This window comes from Cygnus atratus, chromosome 8, assembly GCF_013377495.2.
Source record: "Cygnus atratus isolate AKBS03 ecotype Queensland, Australia chromosome 8, CAtr_DNAZoo_HiC_assembly, whole genome shotgun sequence".
In the NCBI taxonomy this organism is placed as follows: Eukaryota; Metazoa; Chordata; class Aves; order Anseriformes; family Anatidae; genus Cygnus; species Cygnus atratus.
Window position 1 is genome coordinate 11,798,681 of NC_066369.1, and position 19,580 is coordinate 11,818,260.

General features: G+C 45.8%; 1 protein-coding gene across 10 annotated transcripts in view; it reads right to left on the minus strand.

Moving 5' to 3' along the window:
* Nucleotides 1–1,316: 1,316 nt before the first annotated feature.
* Nucleotides 1,317–19,580, minus strand: part of RASAL2 (RAS protein activator like 2) — a 178,690-nt gene continuing 160,426 nt past the window's right edge. For 4 of the 10 annotated variants that reach the window (XM_050712424.1, XM_035538104.2, XM_035538106.2 and 1 more), the window contains exons 13-19: nucleotides 19,371–19,570; nucleotides 17,738–18,596; nucleotides 13,548–13,682; nucleotides 12,007–12,209; nucleotides 11,430–11,517; nucleotides 8,681–8,711; nucleotides 1,317–6,608 (exon numbers count right to left, since the gene is read on the minus strand). In XM_050712424.1, the coding sequence (XP_050568381.1) occupies nucleotides 6,466–6,608; nucleotides 8,681–8,711; nucleotides 11,430–11,517; nucleotides 12,007–12,209; nucleotides 13,548–13,682; nucleotides 17,738–18,596; nucleotides 19,371–19,570 (1,659 nt within the window). In that variant the 3' untranslated portion in view covers nucleotides 1,317–6,465. The remainder of the gene's footprint in view (nucleotides 6,609–8,680; nucleotides 8,712–11,429; nucleotides 11,518–12,006; nucleotides 12,210–13,547; nucleotides 13,683–17,737; nucleotides 18,597–19,370; nucleotides 19,571–19,580) is intronic. The other 6 variants (XM_035538107.2, XM_035538102.1, XM_050712425.1 and 3 more) reach the window with 3 other exon arrangements.

The window sequence follows — 19,580 nt, forward strand, 5'->3', positions numbered from 1 at the left end:
GCTCCTGCTCCTCTCCCTCAGTTTCCTCCCTGCCTCACTAAGACCACCCTCACGCTGCGCCTCCTTCCTCCCAGCCCTGCCTTTCCCTGCCCATCCCTCTTCCATTTAGATTTTTTGTCCCCTCCCCTCTCCCCATTCCAAAGCCAGGAGGGTAAACTTGATACTGAGACCTCTGTGCCCCACTAGGGCTCCATCATCCTACCCCTTGTCTCACCAACCTCTGCCTTGCCTGGTCACATCCTGGCAGCTGGGCCTGGCCTTCCCCACAGACACTGCCTAGAGCTACCCCAAAAGAGCAGGAAACTCTCCTGGGTGAGTGCTGGCGAAATGGACGGGACATGGGTGTGGGAATTTACAGCTGCATCCATCTTCTTCAGAGATGTTGTTTGTGCTGCCCTTGTGCCCAGAAGCATCAGGCTCCCGCTGTTTTGGGTTCTGTACAAACACGCAGGAAGACAATCCTGGCAAGGAAAACTTACAGCCTAAGCAAGAACAAGGCAGAACACGCAAGGGACTTGAACAGAACAAAGTAGAGGGCCAGGGTGGAGGTGCACAGTAACAACTAGAAGTTTGCTGTGTGTATTTTGCAGGCTTCAAAGCTGTGGAAAAAATAATAGCAGGTAAAATGAAAAAAAAAAATCTTAGCAAGACATCCCTTTTATAGATTTTACATTCAATAAGAAAGGTTTTTTTGACTCACTATATACAAGATTCATTACATATATGAAAGGATAAATAAAAATTACTTAGAATCCAGCATTTTATGTTTTATGAAATAAATATTCCTCTGCATGTCCATACTTCAAACACTGCAGCTTTGGGCTGCTGCGTGAGAACCTGTAAAATAGGAATTGACCGAGCAAGAAAACTGGTCACATTCACTGGTCCAAATATGAGAGGCATAAACACATTAATTAATACCAGGTAGGTTTTTTCCACCACTTACTATTACAAAAAAAAATCCCCTGCCCCAAAGCAGCACCCAGCAATTCTCCATGTCTCCACAGCTTGTCGCTCTCTCCCTCCACAACGCCAGACACCTCCCGGCACTTCAAGCTTCAGAAAGTGAGAGAGGTTGCTGGCACGGGGAGGCAGCGCTCAGGGCTGGCCACCCCATCAGAACATCCACGGAAACATGAGAAATGAATTATTCAGCCACGGACCCCCTCCGAGAACTCCAGGTGTCAAATGCAGTCTGTCCCAAAACATTAAGTTACACCGCGTTTCCCTCCTCCCTCTTAAGTTACACAAAACACAAGAACAACCTGAGAGCAGAAAGAAGAGAATTTTAAATCAGCATAGGTTTACTGAGTCCAAACTGTTTAAAGTTAAAGTTTATTTGTATTCTTTGTAGGAATATCAATAAAAGACCTCAAATGTATCTATATCTGTACATATTACAAGAACCTTCAAAAATTATTCACAGAACAAAAATAAATCTTCTTTAGAACAAACCCAGGCAATGAAATGCAGAAATGGATCTCAGAGACCAAACAGTCCAGTGCTACTAGCATAAAAATACGGCTTGAAAAACAAGTTTGTTACTTTTTAAGGTGTACTTTGTTGAAATAAAAAATAAATTATTTAGAGCTATCATTGCAAAACAGTTCTGTGTAGTAACACTCTTATTAAGGCCCTTGAGACAGAAAATCTATTTTTACAGGTAGGATTCCTGGCAGGCATGATCTGTAATGATATGCTCTTTCTCATGGGAGTTAACTTACTGTGGGGAAGGAAATACCTAAAAGCATTGGCCTAAATTTAACCTTTTTTGCTCTGTCACACTCGGCTGGATACCCCTGGCTGACCATGCTAATCACAGATTTTATTATTATTTACATTTAACGGTTCAACTCGGACAGGGATTGTTCTCCAGAAATGACACAGACATTTTCGCAGAACACAAACAGGATTCACACATACATGGTGACCTCAGCAGATATATATTGCTGGCACACTCCGCAGGTGCTGCTGTAAAATTGATTGACTTCAATCACTGAGTTTTCAGATGAAGTTAAAAGCTGGTGGGTTAAAGCAAGCATTAAAACATGAAATTAATATATGATGTAAAAAAGACAAACCAAAGCGATTGCAAGAACATAAATTAAAATCCATTTCTTTGATGATTTATTAGATGGGTACAGAATTTATTACTGGATACAGCTCAAATTCTCTAACTAGAAAACATACACATCCCTTTCTTTCCATGCTCTTCTGGATCCCCTGCTTAGAGTTATTCCCTTGGGGAGGAATGTTGCAAAATGTGTAGCTGTATGAATCTGTGCTTTTACACGTAGCATTTCCAACACACCAGGGATGTAACAGTTGGTACTTCCTGGATGTGAAATGTGCCTATTCCCCTTAAAAAACAGATGTGAATTCCTTGAGCTGCAAGGAGGGGCATTTACAAGACACCATTCAAGGCTGGGCTTCCTCAGTTACCTATCCCGCAGCACTCTGGTCACCTCTGTTGTGCACACTCCGCAGACACCACACACGACGTGGCAAAAGGCCACAGTGCTACAAAACGCCGCTGCTTCCCTGCCCTGACACACCAGCCCTGAGCTTTTATGGAGAACCTGGAAGGCCGGGTGGCTTTGAGGTCTGGGGAGAGTCATCCTGGAACAGCACTGAGTAACGTGGCCAGCAAGAGCTGAGATGCCAGGAAGGGACAACTTTTCTGTTTCGGACTTAGGAATATACGAGTATTACTCTGACAGGTTATTAATTTGTTTCCTGCACTACTTCAGCTGTTTCTAAATGATAGCAGCAGTTGCTTGCAATAGCATTAGCGCAGCCAGATGCTTTTGCTGAATGTATGAACCAAAACCTAAGGTCTATAATGCTTATCATCCAATTTTTTCCGCTGTTTTCTTTCATTGCTGCAGAAACCCACTGGCATTAGTCTTAATACAGACGAGATCCGGCCCACTTAGGGTTCTTGTTTGAAAACAGACAGACCTTTTGGCTGCCACGTGGCTTAGCACCACTTGAATTTTATCAGACTGGACAGAATAGAAGCTGGCATTTTCACATATTGTCGGCTTGAAGCAGCTTAAAATTTCTCTAGAAGGCTGCTTGGTGACAAACTAGGAGAGACAGCTGCCTGCTGAACTCAGGAGCATAATGTTTTGTACTGCAACTAATCAATTTTAGTCTTGCAGCATTTTCAGTCTGCAGTCTTCACCTCCTTTTGGGTCAACAGGCAGCTTCTCTTCTGCACAAGGAGACAGAGGAGTATATTTTGCACTTGAGGGTAGAAATTGAAATAGAAGAGAAACAACTGGCCTACCAACTAGCTGTGAGGATGATATCAATGGGTCAGACTCTTTCAGAACAGCAACTTTTCCCAGTCTAAATGCTTAAGAAATACATAGGAGTAGGTACATCATTCAGAATGATACAGCCCTGAAGAGCTCACTAAAACATATCAACCTTGGTTAAATTTCCCTCTAAAAAAATCTGCAGTGAAATGTTGCCCTGTTGCATTTCTCTGCAGAAATCAAAGAGGACTTCTTGTAGGCTTCAGCGTTGAGCCACACAGTGCAGCCAGTGGTCTCTGACAGACTACCAGGAAGCTGGGGAGCTCTGGTGAAATGTGTTTCCCAAATTAACGTTACACTAATGCTGCCAGCATGACATACCTGCACCTGCCTTGTTCTAGTCAATGTGTTCCTAGGACTGCTTGCTCTCATGTCTCAGCCGCAGAACACCCATACTATTTGCCCTGTGTACTTAATGACCAATACACGTGGCCATCTGCGAAGGCTACTTCGGGGAACAAATTGCCCAAGATGCAGCTGTGTAGTTAAGAACATAGCAAAGGGGAGATGCAAATCACACAAAAATGCTCAACTAAAAGGGGGGTCGCAAAGGTTTCTTATAAAAGAGAGAGCTACTCACAAGTCTGATTATTACACACCAAGAGTGCCTACGGCTGTGAAGCATGAAGGAGGAAGGAAAGGAGAAACTGAAAGGCACACTTTGAGGAAGAAAACAGAGGTCAGCAGTTACCCAGAGCTGGAAGACAATTTGGAAAGTATCGAGAAGAAACCACTACTGAGCAAATGCAGTGCACCACCCCGGGGGCGTCGAAGACAGTGCTGACCTGGCTACGACACGCCAAGAAGCAGAGCAGGATGCTGCTTGGCCTGTAGCACCAAGTCACGTTCGAGCAGCCAGAGAGAGGCTTTGATCTGAAAGAACCAAGCACTAAAGATAAATCCCAACTCACTGCAGACAAGTCTCTAGATGCAAATACCAGCCTTGTTAAGAGAGATTCATACACATTTTCCTCATCCATCCTACAGTGCAGGAGATGTGGTCTCTGTATTTATGCATAGTTAGTAATGTAACATACTTGTGTGACGATGTTTAACCAAAACATCTTAACTCACAATAATCAAGGTATAACAGTTAACGTAGTGTGCTCTGTCACAAACTGAAATTTGCCCACAGAGGCAAGATTAATTCATTTGCAAACAACAAACCAACTTGACAACTGACACTGAACTTGGGTCCTCAGTATTGCCAATTGTTCATGTTCAAGGCAACATGGGTCCGTTTCAAGCGGTCATGGAATTGGATTAGAAATTGCTACATTTTTAATGTAGTACAATTTTAGAGATTCATAAAAGAAGGCCAGAAAGGATAATGAGATATCAGCTCTGACCTTGTCCCTACCACAGGCTGCACAATTTCAGGCAGGTACCCCCATATTCATCTCATTAACTTGTTCCTAGTTGAAGCCTGAACTGTTTTTGCTAAACATATCCCACCTCAAGGCATCCTTTGGAGGTTTTGTCCCATTTTTGACGTCAACATTTCCGATTTCCAAAACTTGTCTGAACAGTTAACCACATTCACTGTTATTAGTATATTCCTGCAAATTAAAACTTGAATTGCTGTTGCAAAATTTTTATTTCATTTCAGAGTTCGGGGGCTAGAGATGTATACCAACAAGTGAAAGCCAAGAGTGGCACACTACTACTTGCCTCTAGAATCTGGGACTTTAAAAGAACCTCGAACTAAATATTGGGGGCATTTGATAAAATCATGAGAATTGGCAATACTGCGCAACTTATTGTTAATCTTTTACTATTTGTCAATGTCGCTACCTTCCATGAAAAGGGCACTTTGTAATTGCACTGACATACAGCCTGTAAATATGCTTCCGTGAAATGCAACTGAAAGTAATCACAGGTGAAAGTTCAGTCAAAACTCCTTAAGAAAAGATGGTGTGTACAAAACTTAAAAAAAAAAAATCACCCTTAAAAGTATCCAGATAAAAGCAAATTTCAGTGGAAATGGAAGATCTTTTAACAAAAATGTGCAGAAAGCATCTTTCGTTGGAACTCGACAGGTTAAGCTAGTGGCTGAAATAGTGAAATTGAACAAAACAGAGTTAAAATAAAGAAATCTGCTAGGAAAATTGAAATTTTGCATACAGAAGTCTACTTTGCATCGACAAAAAAAGGGGCATCGGCACCCTTTGGTTAGCTCTTTCCTCAGAGCATTAACCTGATTGTTCCTGATGGAGTGCAGAGAATGAATTCAGGATGCCGCTGCATGGTGCATAAAGTGAGGACTGGATAGAAATTAAAAATAATAAAAAAAAGGTATTTACAGGTTTGTAAATTCTCAAAACAGAAAATATAAACTGCATTAGAACTGGGGTAAAAAAAAGACAGAATCCTACCTTGAAAACTGCAGATTCCCTCTGTCTTTTTGATGGGGAGCCTGACTGTGTGCAAATGCAAGGAAACAAGCTCGCTGCTCCGAGTTTTTACCTTGTTTGGAAAGACTGACTTTTTTTTTTCTGGAATCCTACACAAGGTAGGTACAGGATCTGGCAAGAGTCAACTTCCTTGCTAAAATGTTTGCTATTGAGTTGGCATTCAGTTACAGAACAGCTAGAGAAGAGGGGAATAAAACCAGCAGATGAGTTTTCTTACAAAGTTCATTTCACTACTATTTCACTCCACTCATGTACTTGTATCGGTCAGCCTGATATATACAGCTGCTATCTAATGTAACCCACTGCTCAGCTCTCTCTCACCCACAACACGCATGCACTCACACTCCCCTCTTCCCCCTCCAAGGACTGCAGTGCTTTCAACAAGAGAAAAAAAATAATAAAAATAGCAATAATTAAAAAAATCTACAGTATTCACTTCCTTTTGGTATATTACATCGGCATTTTCTGTACATGACCCAAGAGCTCCAGCTATTTACACAGTGATATGGAAGGACTTGTTCTCGGGAGCCCGATTCTCCTGGCCTTGCGTGGGGAATTAAAGCCCACCGTTCAGAGTTCTTTCTCTTTTCCTTTTTATTAGCAGCATTATGTAAACCTGTAAGGGGAAGGAGGCTATTTGGGGAGTTTCTCGAGTCTGCTCCCTCTTGCCCTTCTCCTGGGGAGATGGCCGGCAGCATCTGCCCAGTTAGCAGCTGCTGTTTTTGAATTCACCATTCTCCGTGATGGAAAGCTTGGTGGGGTTGGTGGGGGAGATGCCATTGCGGACTTGCATGCTGTAGCGCTCCTTCACTTGCGTCAGGGCACTCATCAGCCGCGTGTTGGCAGAGTCCAGGGACACGATCCGCTTCTCCTGCAACAAACACCCCACAAAGTCAGAGCTCCTTCACAAATAAAACACCTTTGCCCCACAAGCTTGCTTTATGGGGATTTTCCAGGCCCCGGGGCTGTGACAGTATCTTCAGATGGTTTCTAGGCAGAGGCAGCTTTGCTAACATTCTCTGGTACAATGGGATGTCTGCCTCTTTCTGTTTTCTTGGGGTAACGTGGCCCTGTGCACCGCAGGCTTTCCACGTGCCCATCCAGCCCTCCTGGCCTTTTTGCATGATGGAAGGTGAGGGTGAGTCAAAGTTACATTGGTGAACTGGTGCAGTCACAGTGGCTTTATCCAGACAGCCTCCGACTGAGGCAGATGGGAATGTGATATTTTGCCATGGAAGGGGGAAGAGGGGGGCACGGGTGTTGGCATTAATAACAACAATAGCCAATATTTCTTTTTAATACGTTAGAAAAACAGAAACAGGCAGCAGAAAATAAAAGTGGTGGAGGTTTCATCCGGCAGAGAAAAGTGCAGGTGGTATCTAATGGCCATTGTCTCTCTATTTTGGATGGAAATGTGCTCAGAATAAACTCATGGTACGTCCGAAATTAAAAAATAATAATAAAAAAAGCAAATAATGGCAGCCTGCAGTCACCAGCAGGGGTGAGGGTGCAATAGCAACATAGAGAAGAAGCAGCCAAAAGCTAAAACTAAGGGGTTACTTGAGGTGAAGGAGAAAGAGGGCAGTGTGGGTGGAGGGGAGATGCCATCGACAGAACACAAAGAACAAACACTGAACACACTGCTCCTAGACCCATTCCAGCTCAGAGGGGCTCCCGGGCTCTGCCAAATCCTGGGTTCCCACATTTTGATACTTCCAGCCTCCACTTCTAGCAAAAGTAGTCAGAAAGCTAAAGGATATACACTGAATTTATTTAAAAATAAATAAAATTGAAAACCCACCAACACAACCCAGCCTACTAACAGATAGACCATCTGCATTGGGACTCAGTGCTGGAGGGTCAAGCTGAAGAGTTGGTGGCACAATTAGAAATGGCAATTTTTGTCTTCCCTTTAAAAAAAAATGCACACACTGGCAACAGAGATGGCAGCAGGTAAATACACCCTTCGTGCTGCCAGCTGATTGGCTTTTTTTTCTTTGTGAAGGAAAAACGCCTAATTACTCGACTGGAAAAAGCTGCATGCAGGAACTCTTCTTCCCAGTCCAGCCCACTGAGAAACAAAAGGGAAGAAAAACGATGTACAGAAGGCACAAACATTAAGGGACAGTTCAGGCAAACTGCTGAGGAGACAGAAGTGCTGCACCAGCCCCTTGAGGTTTTGATCCCAGCACATCAGCTGTGTGGTACAGCTGTAATCAAGTAATGCTGGCTTTTCTCAGTGGGCTTCCCCACAGGGGTAAATGTGAGGGTGCAAAAACAAAGCAGAATTTAAGTACTGCTTGTGCTGCAGCCCTGGAGAGACCAAGCTCTGTGTAGCAGAGCAAACGGAGGAGGAGGCAGAAGTCAACAAACAGCGAGGCAGGCTACGGCCTGCCCTAGCACCTTCCCTGATCCAGTCAACATGAGCAAGGAGAATCAACAAGGAAGGAGCTGAAGGCCTTCGCCTTTCCCCTCAAATAAATGGGGGGGGATAAGTGAAATGTGAAATAAATCCCACAAAAAAAAACAAAACAAAAAAAAAACCTGCCTTAGCAGAAATGCATTCTTCAGCAAGTTAAAGCTCCTCCTCCTCGGGCTAAATTTTACCTGGAATATGTATTTTAAAATTATTATTTTTTTCTAAATAATCTGTCTTTACAGCAAGTTAAAAATGAAAGGCTGGTTACGTTTGGGCACCGATGAGTGCTCGCTATACCAGCCTGCACAACAGCTGGGAATCTACACCTGGAAAGTCCATCTTAAAAAGCATAAGCTCAGCAATTAGAGGCATCTTCTCACTCAGAGGAAAATACCATCTGCCCAACACGTCTACCACACGGGAACTGGGCACAGGGAGTGGCAGGAGCTGGAATGGGTAGGAGGGCAGTGCTCTGGGCCAGGACTGGGTGCTGCTCAGCTAGAGAACTGATTGGGTTTACTTGCCTGTTTGAATTATCTCATCCCCATTTATGACCTGTAATTTAACACAGCGGAGATGTCACTTGCAATAGCAGCTGGGCTAATACTCTTTGCAGCTCCAAGGAGAGAGCTCTGCCAGACCTCCCCTGCTTGGCCGGGGACGCTCAGAGGCAGCTTGGAGGCAGCCTCCGGCACTGCTGCGCACACCGGGCACTGCCCAGAGCCAGTGCCAACGGCACATACCCTGAGGACGAGGCTGTGCATTGGTGTAACGTTGGATGCTGCACCTGGACACAAGGCTAAAGAGCAAATGCTGAAAAGCATCTCGTGGTGAGGTAACTAAGCAGAACCAGCCCGGGTTACTGCTGTTTCCTAGCAGCCACTCCTCTCAAACAGGTGTGATAAGCCAGGTTCCAACTCCACTCCATAAATCTCATGTGGAAAAGACCTTTTCTTATCCAGCCACTGCTATATTCCCTTGCTAAATGAATCACAGACTAAGAAAAAAATCTTTCAAGTGTGACTTAGAGGGATTGCTACATAACTCAGAAAACACTAGGGCTCCTCTGGTGTCTGTTCTGAATCTCACTGGTTTCCTCTTCTGTGCAGGTACCCATGAAAGGGCAAATAACTACCTTTCAGCCCTCCCCGTGAGCTGGTTGAGAGTGAAGCAGTCAAGGTTTGCTGACGACCTCACTTGCTCAAGAAACTAACAGCACTTCAGAAGAAAAAAAGCATCAGATTATAAGAGGAATCATTAATGCTACAGTTTCGCTATAGTCTTTGCAACGATTTTCACTGCAAGTGATAAATTAAGCAAGATTTCATCGAGTGGGATCAAGGGGCACACCCCTCCAACCCAGAGGGTTTGAAGCCTTCAGAAGTCAGCAGCTGTCCCTTCCGCCAGCTGGTGACGCTGACAGACCTGGCTGGGCCACCCTCCGGCTTGCTGGTCTGTGACCAAGGCTGAGAGCCCGCTGGCACAGAGACAGAACAAAGGGAAGGGCAAGTTTCTTATTCAAATCACAATCTCTCAAATCCTCCCCTCCAAAATAAATTTTCATGTGTTTGCTCAGCGTCCCTTTCACCTTCTTGAGGTGAATGAAAAAGGCATCGCCTCCTGCAAAAAAGAGGTGGCTGTTTGGATGAGCTGCCATCCATCAGTTCTAACAACGAGGTGTCCTGGCTGTGGGTTCTCCAAAAAGTGGCCTAACACGTTCGATTTCTACTCCAGCTTCCACCTGTGATACTGCCTGATCAGACTGGAGTGTGCTGTACTGTTCCCCTGCTGTGATTAAAAAATGAAGTGACCAGCTACATTCCTGTTCACTCCCCTGCACTGCACTCTCCCCTTTACATTTTGAGTGCAAGTCCTCACAGAAAGGATTTCATGTGGAGTGCATCTTAGGAAGGGCAATTACACCAGCGTCTTTGTGTACAACATCTTGCACAATAGCTAGGAAATATACGTGGTGTAATTCCAGTAGGATTTTCTTTGTATTCTATGAGGTCAGATAACAGAAGTGCAGTGCTATTGTACGCAAGTGACTTATTCAGATTAGATAGTATGGATCTAAAAATCCATCCCTCATCATTTCTGAAGAAAGGACTGTGGGAAAATGAGCAGGGGCAGCAGACAAAATGTAGAACTTTTCAGATTATCAAAAAGAAATCTGCTAAAAAATATGCTTCTAACATCTCCAGGCCTTTAAAAATACATCTTTTTTTTTTTTTTCCACATTGTATTTCCCCTGCAGTTCCATGCAAGCTCAAATGTTTCTATTACTGCTGTCCATTCAGCAGGAAAAAATGGCCAGGGAATGCCCTTCTGTGCTCACTTACTCCTATGTTCAAAAGACACCGGTAGCATCTTTAACAATATTCAGCTGAGGCTTTTATTTCCCCCACTGTACATAAAGGGAAAGAACTTTCTGAAACAACTGGGGTCATTCCTGAAACTGGTAATCTAAAAGATTATCTCTTACTAAAATTTACAGTTGGACCTATTGAAAAGCCCAGAAGCAGGAAAGATGTCCTCCAACTGCAAATATCCCAAATGTAATGTGGCAGGCAGACACCAAACCAGTCTCTGGTTCTGCTGTACAAGCTTTGCTCTCCGGGATCAGCACAGACACAGAAGAAAAGCTGAAATGATCCCACACAATACACCCACATGCATTGCCCACTGGGTCCCAATTCCCCAAGCTAACTTGTGTTGACTGAGACAAGCACCGCGGGTTTGTGGCAAAGGGGGCATTTCTCCAAGACTGACGTGGACAGTCAGATGGGGTGAAATGCCACATACGAGGTTACACTGGGCAATGCTCCACTGCAAGCATTCTCTTTTCTTGACTGGAACGTTCAAAGCCGTGCTTTTAGCTCGCATAGCTGAGATGCATGCACATGGCAATTAAACTATGCTGGTATGAAGCACAGCTTTTCCAGAGTTCCCAGGCCCACACTTGGAACAATGTCTACACAAAGCATCACTATTGACTTGCCCCCCTGGGATCTCATGAAGTAGAAGAAGTTTTGGAGAAGCAGTCAGTCCCGTGATCTGCTGCCAGGCCTTCTCAAAGCCTGGCGTTAGACAGCACAGTCTTTATTAACTAAAAACCCAATTCTCTCCTAGAAGGCAGTAAGTCACATGTGCAACACCACGGGCCAATACTGGCTTGGGAGCTAGATAACAATGCTGGGGCAGGAGGATAGGAGAACATAATGGGTTCTATGCACAGAACACTTGGTTCTTGGAGATCCTAAGGCTCCTTACCTGTGCATCAATAATTTTCTGCTTTGCATCGATGACAGCTTGCATCTCTGCGTGATCCTTCTTCAGCTCCTCTTCAACTGCCATGAGTCTGGTGCACAAAAAGAGGTACAAATTAGGACAGGTCAGTACTACTCCAGAGTGCTGAAGGTTCTCTGGCTTGCTGGATTTGGCTTCTCTGCTTGTCCTGGCTCTGCAGAAGAATTCTGCTGCACTCTGAAAGGCTTATTTCTCCATCTGACACTCCCAATTGGCTAGCCTTATTATTCTCAAAATGGACATTGCCAAAAATGCAACTGCTCTGGAGCATACTGCCTGAAGAACACATTCCAAACAAAGCAAAGAGACCAGTTGTAAGTACAACGAAGACCAGAGTCAAAAATTCCTAATTCTTTTCCTCCATTCTGTTGGCAATCTGAGGTCAGTTTCCACACCTGTATCTCAGTTTTTTCTTTTTCCAAGGAAGGATGATGTCATTCCAGAGACGTCGAGATGCTCACACAACTACCTTACCTTCTTCAGCGTCAAAGACAGCACATGCTTCTTGTCCTAAACAGTGCCAAACTTTCAGAGGCCTTACCTGCTGATAATACTTTTCATCTGGCTGTCCTTCTCCTCCTGTTGCCTGCGCAGTCTCTCCTCACTGTCTTCCAGCCTGGACTTGTACTCCATCAGCAGCTTCTGCATTTGCTGCTCTTGCACTAGAAGTCGCCGCTCATACTCCTCCAGCCGGCGACTCGACACCTTCAGGCGCTCCTTCAGCTTTGCTATCTCTTGTTCATACTGCAGGTGGGAAGGAAGAAGGAAAGAAGGAACAGATCACGTCATTATAATTTTCTGATGTTTAGAGGCAACACTTCTTTCATTAAAATACATTAACAGAAGTAAAGGAAATGACAATCAAGTAGCTGTGACAAAGGACTATGTAGAGCTCTCACTGAGCATTAGGCTGTTCCCACACTGTGAGATGTCATTCTGTAGCACAGTCTAAGCACTCTGATGGCTCTGACGTGGCTCCCCAGTCCTGGCTGGCAACATCCGCAGTTATTGCAGACTCAAGGAGCTCCCAGACAAAAGCTGCTAACAGTAGAAACGTCCTGGGGTGACCAAACATGGAAAAGGGGCCACTACAGCACCACTACAGCACCCAAATGTCTCATTCTTCAGGACCATGCCGTGAAACCACCACCTTCAGCTGGGACATCATTCACTGCACGTTTAGCTGGCTGAGGATTTGTTCTCCCACTTACTGTCTCCACAGACAATCGTTTTTGCAATAGTGGAACGCAACACCTTCCACTTCATTTTGGGTTCATTCACCTTTCCTAAATCCTATGTTCCCGTTTCTTGTCCACCACAGGTTCTCCTCCTCTCTTTCCCTTCCCTCTCAAAATACCAAACCTCTTACTAAATCTCATCACCGTAGCAGCACATACATGTGACTGTATTTGGAAAAATTCTAATTTTCCAAAATCCTGAAAATAAATATGTTTTTAAAAGTCATCTCTCAGATGATCAGGGACATTTCTGTGTAGTCCAGAAACACTGCACCATCTCGATGACTGGCATATGCCTCAGGTGAAGCCCAAGATAAAATCTGAACGCAACTACTGATGAAGACTGAATTGCACTTATAGAGCCATGCGCAATCACTTAGCATATCCTAAACTACACTCAGTTGGGTTTAACAACTGTGATTTTTTTTTTAATGGAGTTTCATCATGACTAAAAAAAACGCAAGCATTAAAAAAACAGCAGTATAATATAGCTATAATGTCATCGTAAAAAATAATGACTTGAGGAGGATCTCATACACTTAGGCAGTGTGACTCATGATGCAAGTAAATGCCAAATATCAGCCTGTCGTCTCTAAGCCCTCAGCTATGTCAGTTTGCATCCACCTGACATGCTACAGCCTGTAAGTGTGTCAATCTACAGTATGGCATGCTGTGCTCCAGCTACACGTGACGGCATGTACAGCAGAAAGCTGTGCCAATGCAACCTGTGTTTGAAAGCACGACTCTGGCACAGCAGCACCTGGAGGCCGTTCTGAACCCAGCCATGGGATGGACAGGACTCGCCAGCAGCCCTCGAGTCTGCTGTATACAGAATAAAATCTACCTTCTCAGCGTGCTTGACTTCATCTGGATTCTGCTCTGCATCCTCCTCGACTTCTTCATACTGCCCGTTGTTGAGAACCCACGCAGCTGTCCTCTCCACTGGTGACATTGTGGCAGAGTCCACAGGTGACTGAACCTGGAACAGAGACATTTATAAGCATTTTTCAAAGAAATTACACACAAATCAGCTCTGAAATAATTCATTTGGAGGAGAAAAATGCCCATGGAACTGTTGGTCTCCAGAGCCCCCCCAAACCTTTCTTGCAGAGAGGCTTCATCCTCCCTTGACTTTAGGCACACAGCACTTACGTGAGTCCCTCTAAAATCACTGCACTCGAGATTTCTTTTTTTCCTCCTTGTCTAAGTGAACATCTATCTGGAAAAAGAACGCTGTTTCCAAATCCCATTCACATCCACCTTCCCCCTTTGCCAGACTTTCAGTAAGGCTTCCTCAACCTGAGGTTTCTCCCTCAGAGAACAGAGCAACGAAGCTTTGCGTGCAGCCGGTTCAGGTGAGACAGATCAGTTGTGCTGGAGAGCTGGGGAGCTCGAGAGCAGCTTTCTCAGCCAGGCTGCAGACAGGAATTTGCCATGGAGCAGGAGGCTGCATGGCTTGGATAGGAGACAACACAGCAGTACTTAAAAAGTGCCAAGAGGTGTAATGTTATCACCATAATGCCTATCACATTGCCATGGTTTATTGTAGCATATGCACCCAGTCAAGGCTGTGAAAGGAAATCAGGGGCAGCAGTGCTTACCAGGAGAACTGTAAAACACAATGAGACGCTATCCTCCTTAAGGGAATCTGAAAAGGAAGCCAAGAAGAGAAACCCGAAACTCTCCACCCGGCTGGGGAAAACATGGCTTGGTACAAATTCCAAGCAGTTCTCATGGACAAAGACAAGTTTATAAGCACAGAAATTAGCATAACAACTCCTGAAAGAGCAATGCTGTCTAAAAGTTTTCAAGAAACGCAAAAGATCAATGTTTTCCTCATCCATGGCTTTGTTTTGCGCTCAGGCAGCTCTTCAGCAGACTGCTTTGTGTCAGCACTGCAGGCAAGTGAAAGGTGCTCCGTGGCAGTGATTTTGAAAGTCAAAGCCTCAGGGAGGGGCTCTTCATCAGGGAGTAACTGCTTCTGAAGAGGAGTCGGTGAGGGATGCTGTCATCCTCCATTTGGGGTGCTTTTGCACATCCTGCAGCAGCTGCAGCGGCTCCCCTGCCCTGAGGCCTCCAGCTCTGGGAAGAGCCTTAGCGAGGAGAGATATGAACGCAAAGGAAAGGAGGAGGAATTGGGGAAAAACGCATGGTTTTAGGCAGAGGCTTTAGCCTGGGAGGGAAGGCTCCACGGCAGCAATGCTAACAGCCCCTTCAGCTGCAGCGTGACAGCTTGGCCAGGCTTCTTTGGTGAGACTTCTCTCGGCAGCTGTGGGAAGGGACACCCCAAACAGTGCAGGGCTCTGCCACCGACAGGCTCTCCTCCGAGGCAAGGACTTCGGCGCTGGGAATTGCCCTGCAACAGACCGCTGGGCACCAGCGAACCTCCCCAAACCACCTTTGAGCTGCAGCACCGAGTGCTTTCAGCAGCCACGCTCAGAAAGCTCACGAAGACCAAGAGGATGGCAAGTACTTAAGATGCCAAAGGTTTATGATTTACTCTAATAGAGAAGAAAAAAGAAACGCCTGCTAGGAACATGTATTAATTCCCCTCTTTGCCTCCCTTCCAGAGGAACACACTGACATTTCTGTTCCCACCTACCTACTAAATGGAAATGGAAGGCAAAAGCTGACCTCTCCCAGCGAACAAAGGGCCTCACTCTACATTCAGAAACAAATGGGACTTGTGGAGAACAGAGTCTAATAATTATAACGCCCACAAAGCATGCCTAGAAAGAACATGCCCAACTTCTCTCTCCTCGCTTTCTTTTTTTTTTAAATAAGAGCAGAATTCCACAACACGATTTGCAATTAAAAGGACGCAATGGAATTTGCTTAAAAAAAAAATTTTTGGCCACTCAATTTGGCACAACTCAAGACATTCTCAAGGGTGTGGGGAAGGAAAGAACAAATTGATTTCTCTACAGTGGGAGCAAGCACTCTAATGAATCCAGTGAAAACAATTAGCATGGGAAGGAGAGTGGAAAAATAAGGAGACGCACGCTGCATACAAGAGAGGGGGAGGAGAGTGCCTTTGAGCCAGTCTCCGCAGGTACCTGATTTACTTGGGCAGCTGCGTAGTCAGCAGTGGAAGGACGAACAGACCGAGAGGGAGGCGTCAAGCAGGGGACGGAGAGTTTCTTGTAAATACGGAGGGCAGAAGCCACCCATGCAAGGTGTATGCGTGAAGGCTGGGGACGACAGCTGTATGTTCTTTCCTGCTCCTTCCTCATCCTGACACCCCCGAGGCAAAGCCTCTCCACGTATCTGTCCAGGCCCTTCCCTCTAACAAGCCCTGAGGAAAGGCCCCAGCTCCCCGGCGCTTTCGGCTAAGACACAGGGCCGTACCATAAACCACAGCAGATCAGCCAATCCAGATGCACGCAGGGGCCCTGAGAGCAGCAAAGGAGGCTGCCTTGTTACCTGCATCCAAAACTCCTACCATCTCTGCACTAGGTTTAGCTGTAATCCAATATGCTTTACCTATCAACCCTTCCATGCCCAAATGCAAAACACATGCTCAAAAGGAGGACGCAAACACACGCACTTCAAATAACATGCAATTACATTTTTGGTATTATTAACTTGGCATAACAGCCTTTGCTTTGTGATTCAGTGCTTCTGATCTCCTTGTGCTGTAATGAACGCCAGGTATCAAAGTAGTTTTGAAGCCCTGATTGCTCCTGGGTTCCTAGGCACCTTCTCGTTTAGACTGTAACATTCAGGAGGGTTTGCCAAGAAAGCTACAAGGATACCTGGAAAGCCTTCAGCAGAGCAGGACCTTATGCTGGCAATTAAGTCCTTCTGCCAGCTTTGCCTTATAAGCCAAATCCTTCCCCTGCGTAACCACATCTCCGGCAGCACCTTTGCCAGCAGGGCTACTCCAGCGAGGAGGATCACAACCTCCTGCTTCTTGCAGATGGAGCTGCACGGGCAGCACGGTGCAGCCTCAGGGGCTGCAACTTTTTGCTGCTGAAGCCCTCACTCATGCCTCTGTGCAGAGCAGCATCCTTCCTTGGTCTTGTGGAAAGCCGCAGCTTAAAAAACGTCCTTCTGAAGCTGTTAAGGTAAATCAAACAGTCCCGTGTTTACCCCTGCAGTGACCACAGAAGAAAACACTTAACCCCAAGGAACAGCACAGGTGTTGCCTTTGAGAGCCTCACCCTGCCCAGCTGTACACACGAACAGGAGATGTCTGAAAACAACCACCTTCCCTCTCACCTGCAGTCAAGACATTTTCTACCTTCGCTGCAGCATCAAGCATTTAAATACTTATTTTCCTCTTTAATAGTGAACATAGCAAATGCTTTTCATACACAGCAAATCACAACGAGATTTTTTTTCAAAGGTTAAGGAATGTTGGTTTTTTGATAGCGAAATCTTGATTTACAGTTGTCTATGAGCAGCTGATAAGGTGTATTAGGAACTGGTACATACAAACACTCCCTTCCAGAAAGTGTTTGCATTACTCATAGTTTGGGATGATTAATGAAAAAACAGTATTTATTTGGGGCCAGAATAGGTTGTTGCATCATGGTGAAATATAGGTCTCTCCATACTTAAGACAACTCTACTTATTTATTATTTTGGCAGCAGTTTAGTCCATGATATTTCATCTTTGTTTATTCTGTGTTTTTAGGTAGCTATGCTTTTAAATTAGCACCACAGGGCAATGCATTCTCCCGTGACAATCTTAACTACCCTTTGGAACAAAGCTGCTTCTACTTTTTTATTCGGGAAAATTTTCAAGTTTTGTTTCTTCTAAGGTGTGCTGCTACCTTAGTAAATATAAAAGTTTTTTATTTTTTTAACTTCAGTACAAAAGGGACCAGAAATAATAGGCACGCTAGGCTTGCCAGGCTTGTAATGGTAACAAGCATGACTACTCATTCACCCTTATTACTGGCCACTTGTTTAAGTGCCACCATCGGCTAGTACTGATTCAGCTCAATTTAGATCAAAAAACCTTGATGGTCAGCGCAGTAACCAGCTAAACATCAAAGCAGAAAATGCCTGGGAAAAGGCTTTCCTTACCTGCTGCGTTTGCTGCCTCTGAATCGCCCTCACCTTGGGGACAGGGCTCTCCCTGGAGGAGGAGGACTGCTGCCGGGACCGGCTCCCGTTCTGGATGGGCTCAGTCACCATGGCCCCCGACACCCCCGACATGCTGCCCGTGCTCCGCAAGGACGCGCTGTGCGGCAAGGACTGCGGTGCCTTGGCCCGGGCGCCCAGCCCTTGGTCCATTTTGCGGATCTGTGCTTGGCTGCTGCTGTTCTGGCGGGGCAAGGCGATGGGGACGTGTTTGTCCGTGACCGTGTGCCGCCTGGAGAAGTCCTCGCTCTGCGTGCTGCGCTTGGTGAAGTCCTCCATGCTGCTGTTACTGGGCCCGCTGAGTTTGAAGTCTTCGCTGTTGCTTCGGCTCCGGGAGCTGGCAGTGCTCAGGTTCTCCAGGCTGGAGTCCACAGAGGCCTTGGGCATCGGCGGAGGAGGGTTGTTGAGGTGGTAAACGGGGTTCTGGAAGGACAGCGGCTGGAGGCTGCCCTGTTGGTTCAAAGCTGGGTGCAGAGGCCTTCGCACCTGGGGCGCGCTCTGGGGTGTGCTCTGAGCTTCCCACAGCTGTTTGATGTTTGCCACCTGGGTGATAGAGAGCTGGCTGCCGGCCAAACGCAAAGGCACGTCGTGCATGATAGAAGCGTGGTCACTGTGAGCCGTGTGAGGATCCTGCAGGTCCATGAGGGAAATGCTACGTCCGTTGGGCAAGATGCTTTCCCTTTCATCTTTATCTGAGTAAGTCATGCTCTGGGTGGATGCCTGCTGAACCAGCAGTAAGGTCTTGCCCCTGAAATATCCATCCACATTTTCCTGGGTTGGAGACTTCAGCTTATGCAAGTCACTGTGGAGAGGAAAGAAATCCAGTTAATTTTTAAGCAGCCAAGACCCTGAGAGACCTGTCCCAGAGAAGCCTCTTTACCTCATTTAACCCTCCCTCCCCTGCTCCGAAAGCTTCAAGGAACTGGATTTCCTTTCATGAGCTCTCTGTGTTCAAGTCAGAACACACTCTTCCTTAATTACTGCTTATCTTTGAAAATTAAGTTTGATTCAAGCAGTGCTTCATCTTTATTTTTCACAGGTGAAATGCAAACCATCCCCACCAAATCCTTCCCCTTCAGACACTTCTATTTCCATCAAGACTTCAGAGCAGTTCAGTTTCCATGTAACCCTTCACCTACGTTTCAAAATTCAGCAGGAGTTGCCTGAAGGCTCCTGTGGGTCTAGAGGACAGACACTTCCACGTGTCAAAACTGGCCCTCGTACGTATCAGCGCAGAAACTGCACAGAGACCACAATATCCAAGCTCTTTGGCAGTTCTGCCACGTGCCAGCTTTTTGCTTCAAATTAACAGCTAGACTGCTTTTTAGCAGCTGAAGTTACTGACTTTCAGCAAGGTGTTTGAGCCCTGGGTAAGTAAAGAGCTTCAGATCTCAAGTTCCACCTTGTGCACCTCGTACTGGCAGCGAGTATTCCCAGGGCACAGAGGCCCAAATTCCCTGCTCCTGCAGCTGGGCTGGGCAGACAACTCAGGCGATGAAGTTCTCAACTCTTAAAGGCTGGTCCTTAACAGGTCCCTTCTCCCTGCACCTCCCCGTGGGCTCTGGCTGTTACATACCCATCAGTGGGGTCCTCAAATATCTTCTGAAGCCCTGAGGAGAGACTGCCACTGACGTTTGGACTAGAGCTGTGCTCAGTGAAACGCCTCAGCTGCTGCTGTATTGGCGTAGGGTTGGTCATTGATTTGGTGATGTCGGCAAGAATACGAGGAAGGGGTCCCAGTTTTGCCACGGTCGCCTGTAGGAAGGAATTTTCACCCTAATTGGAC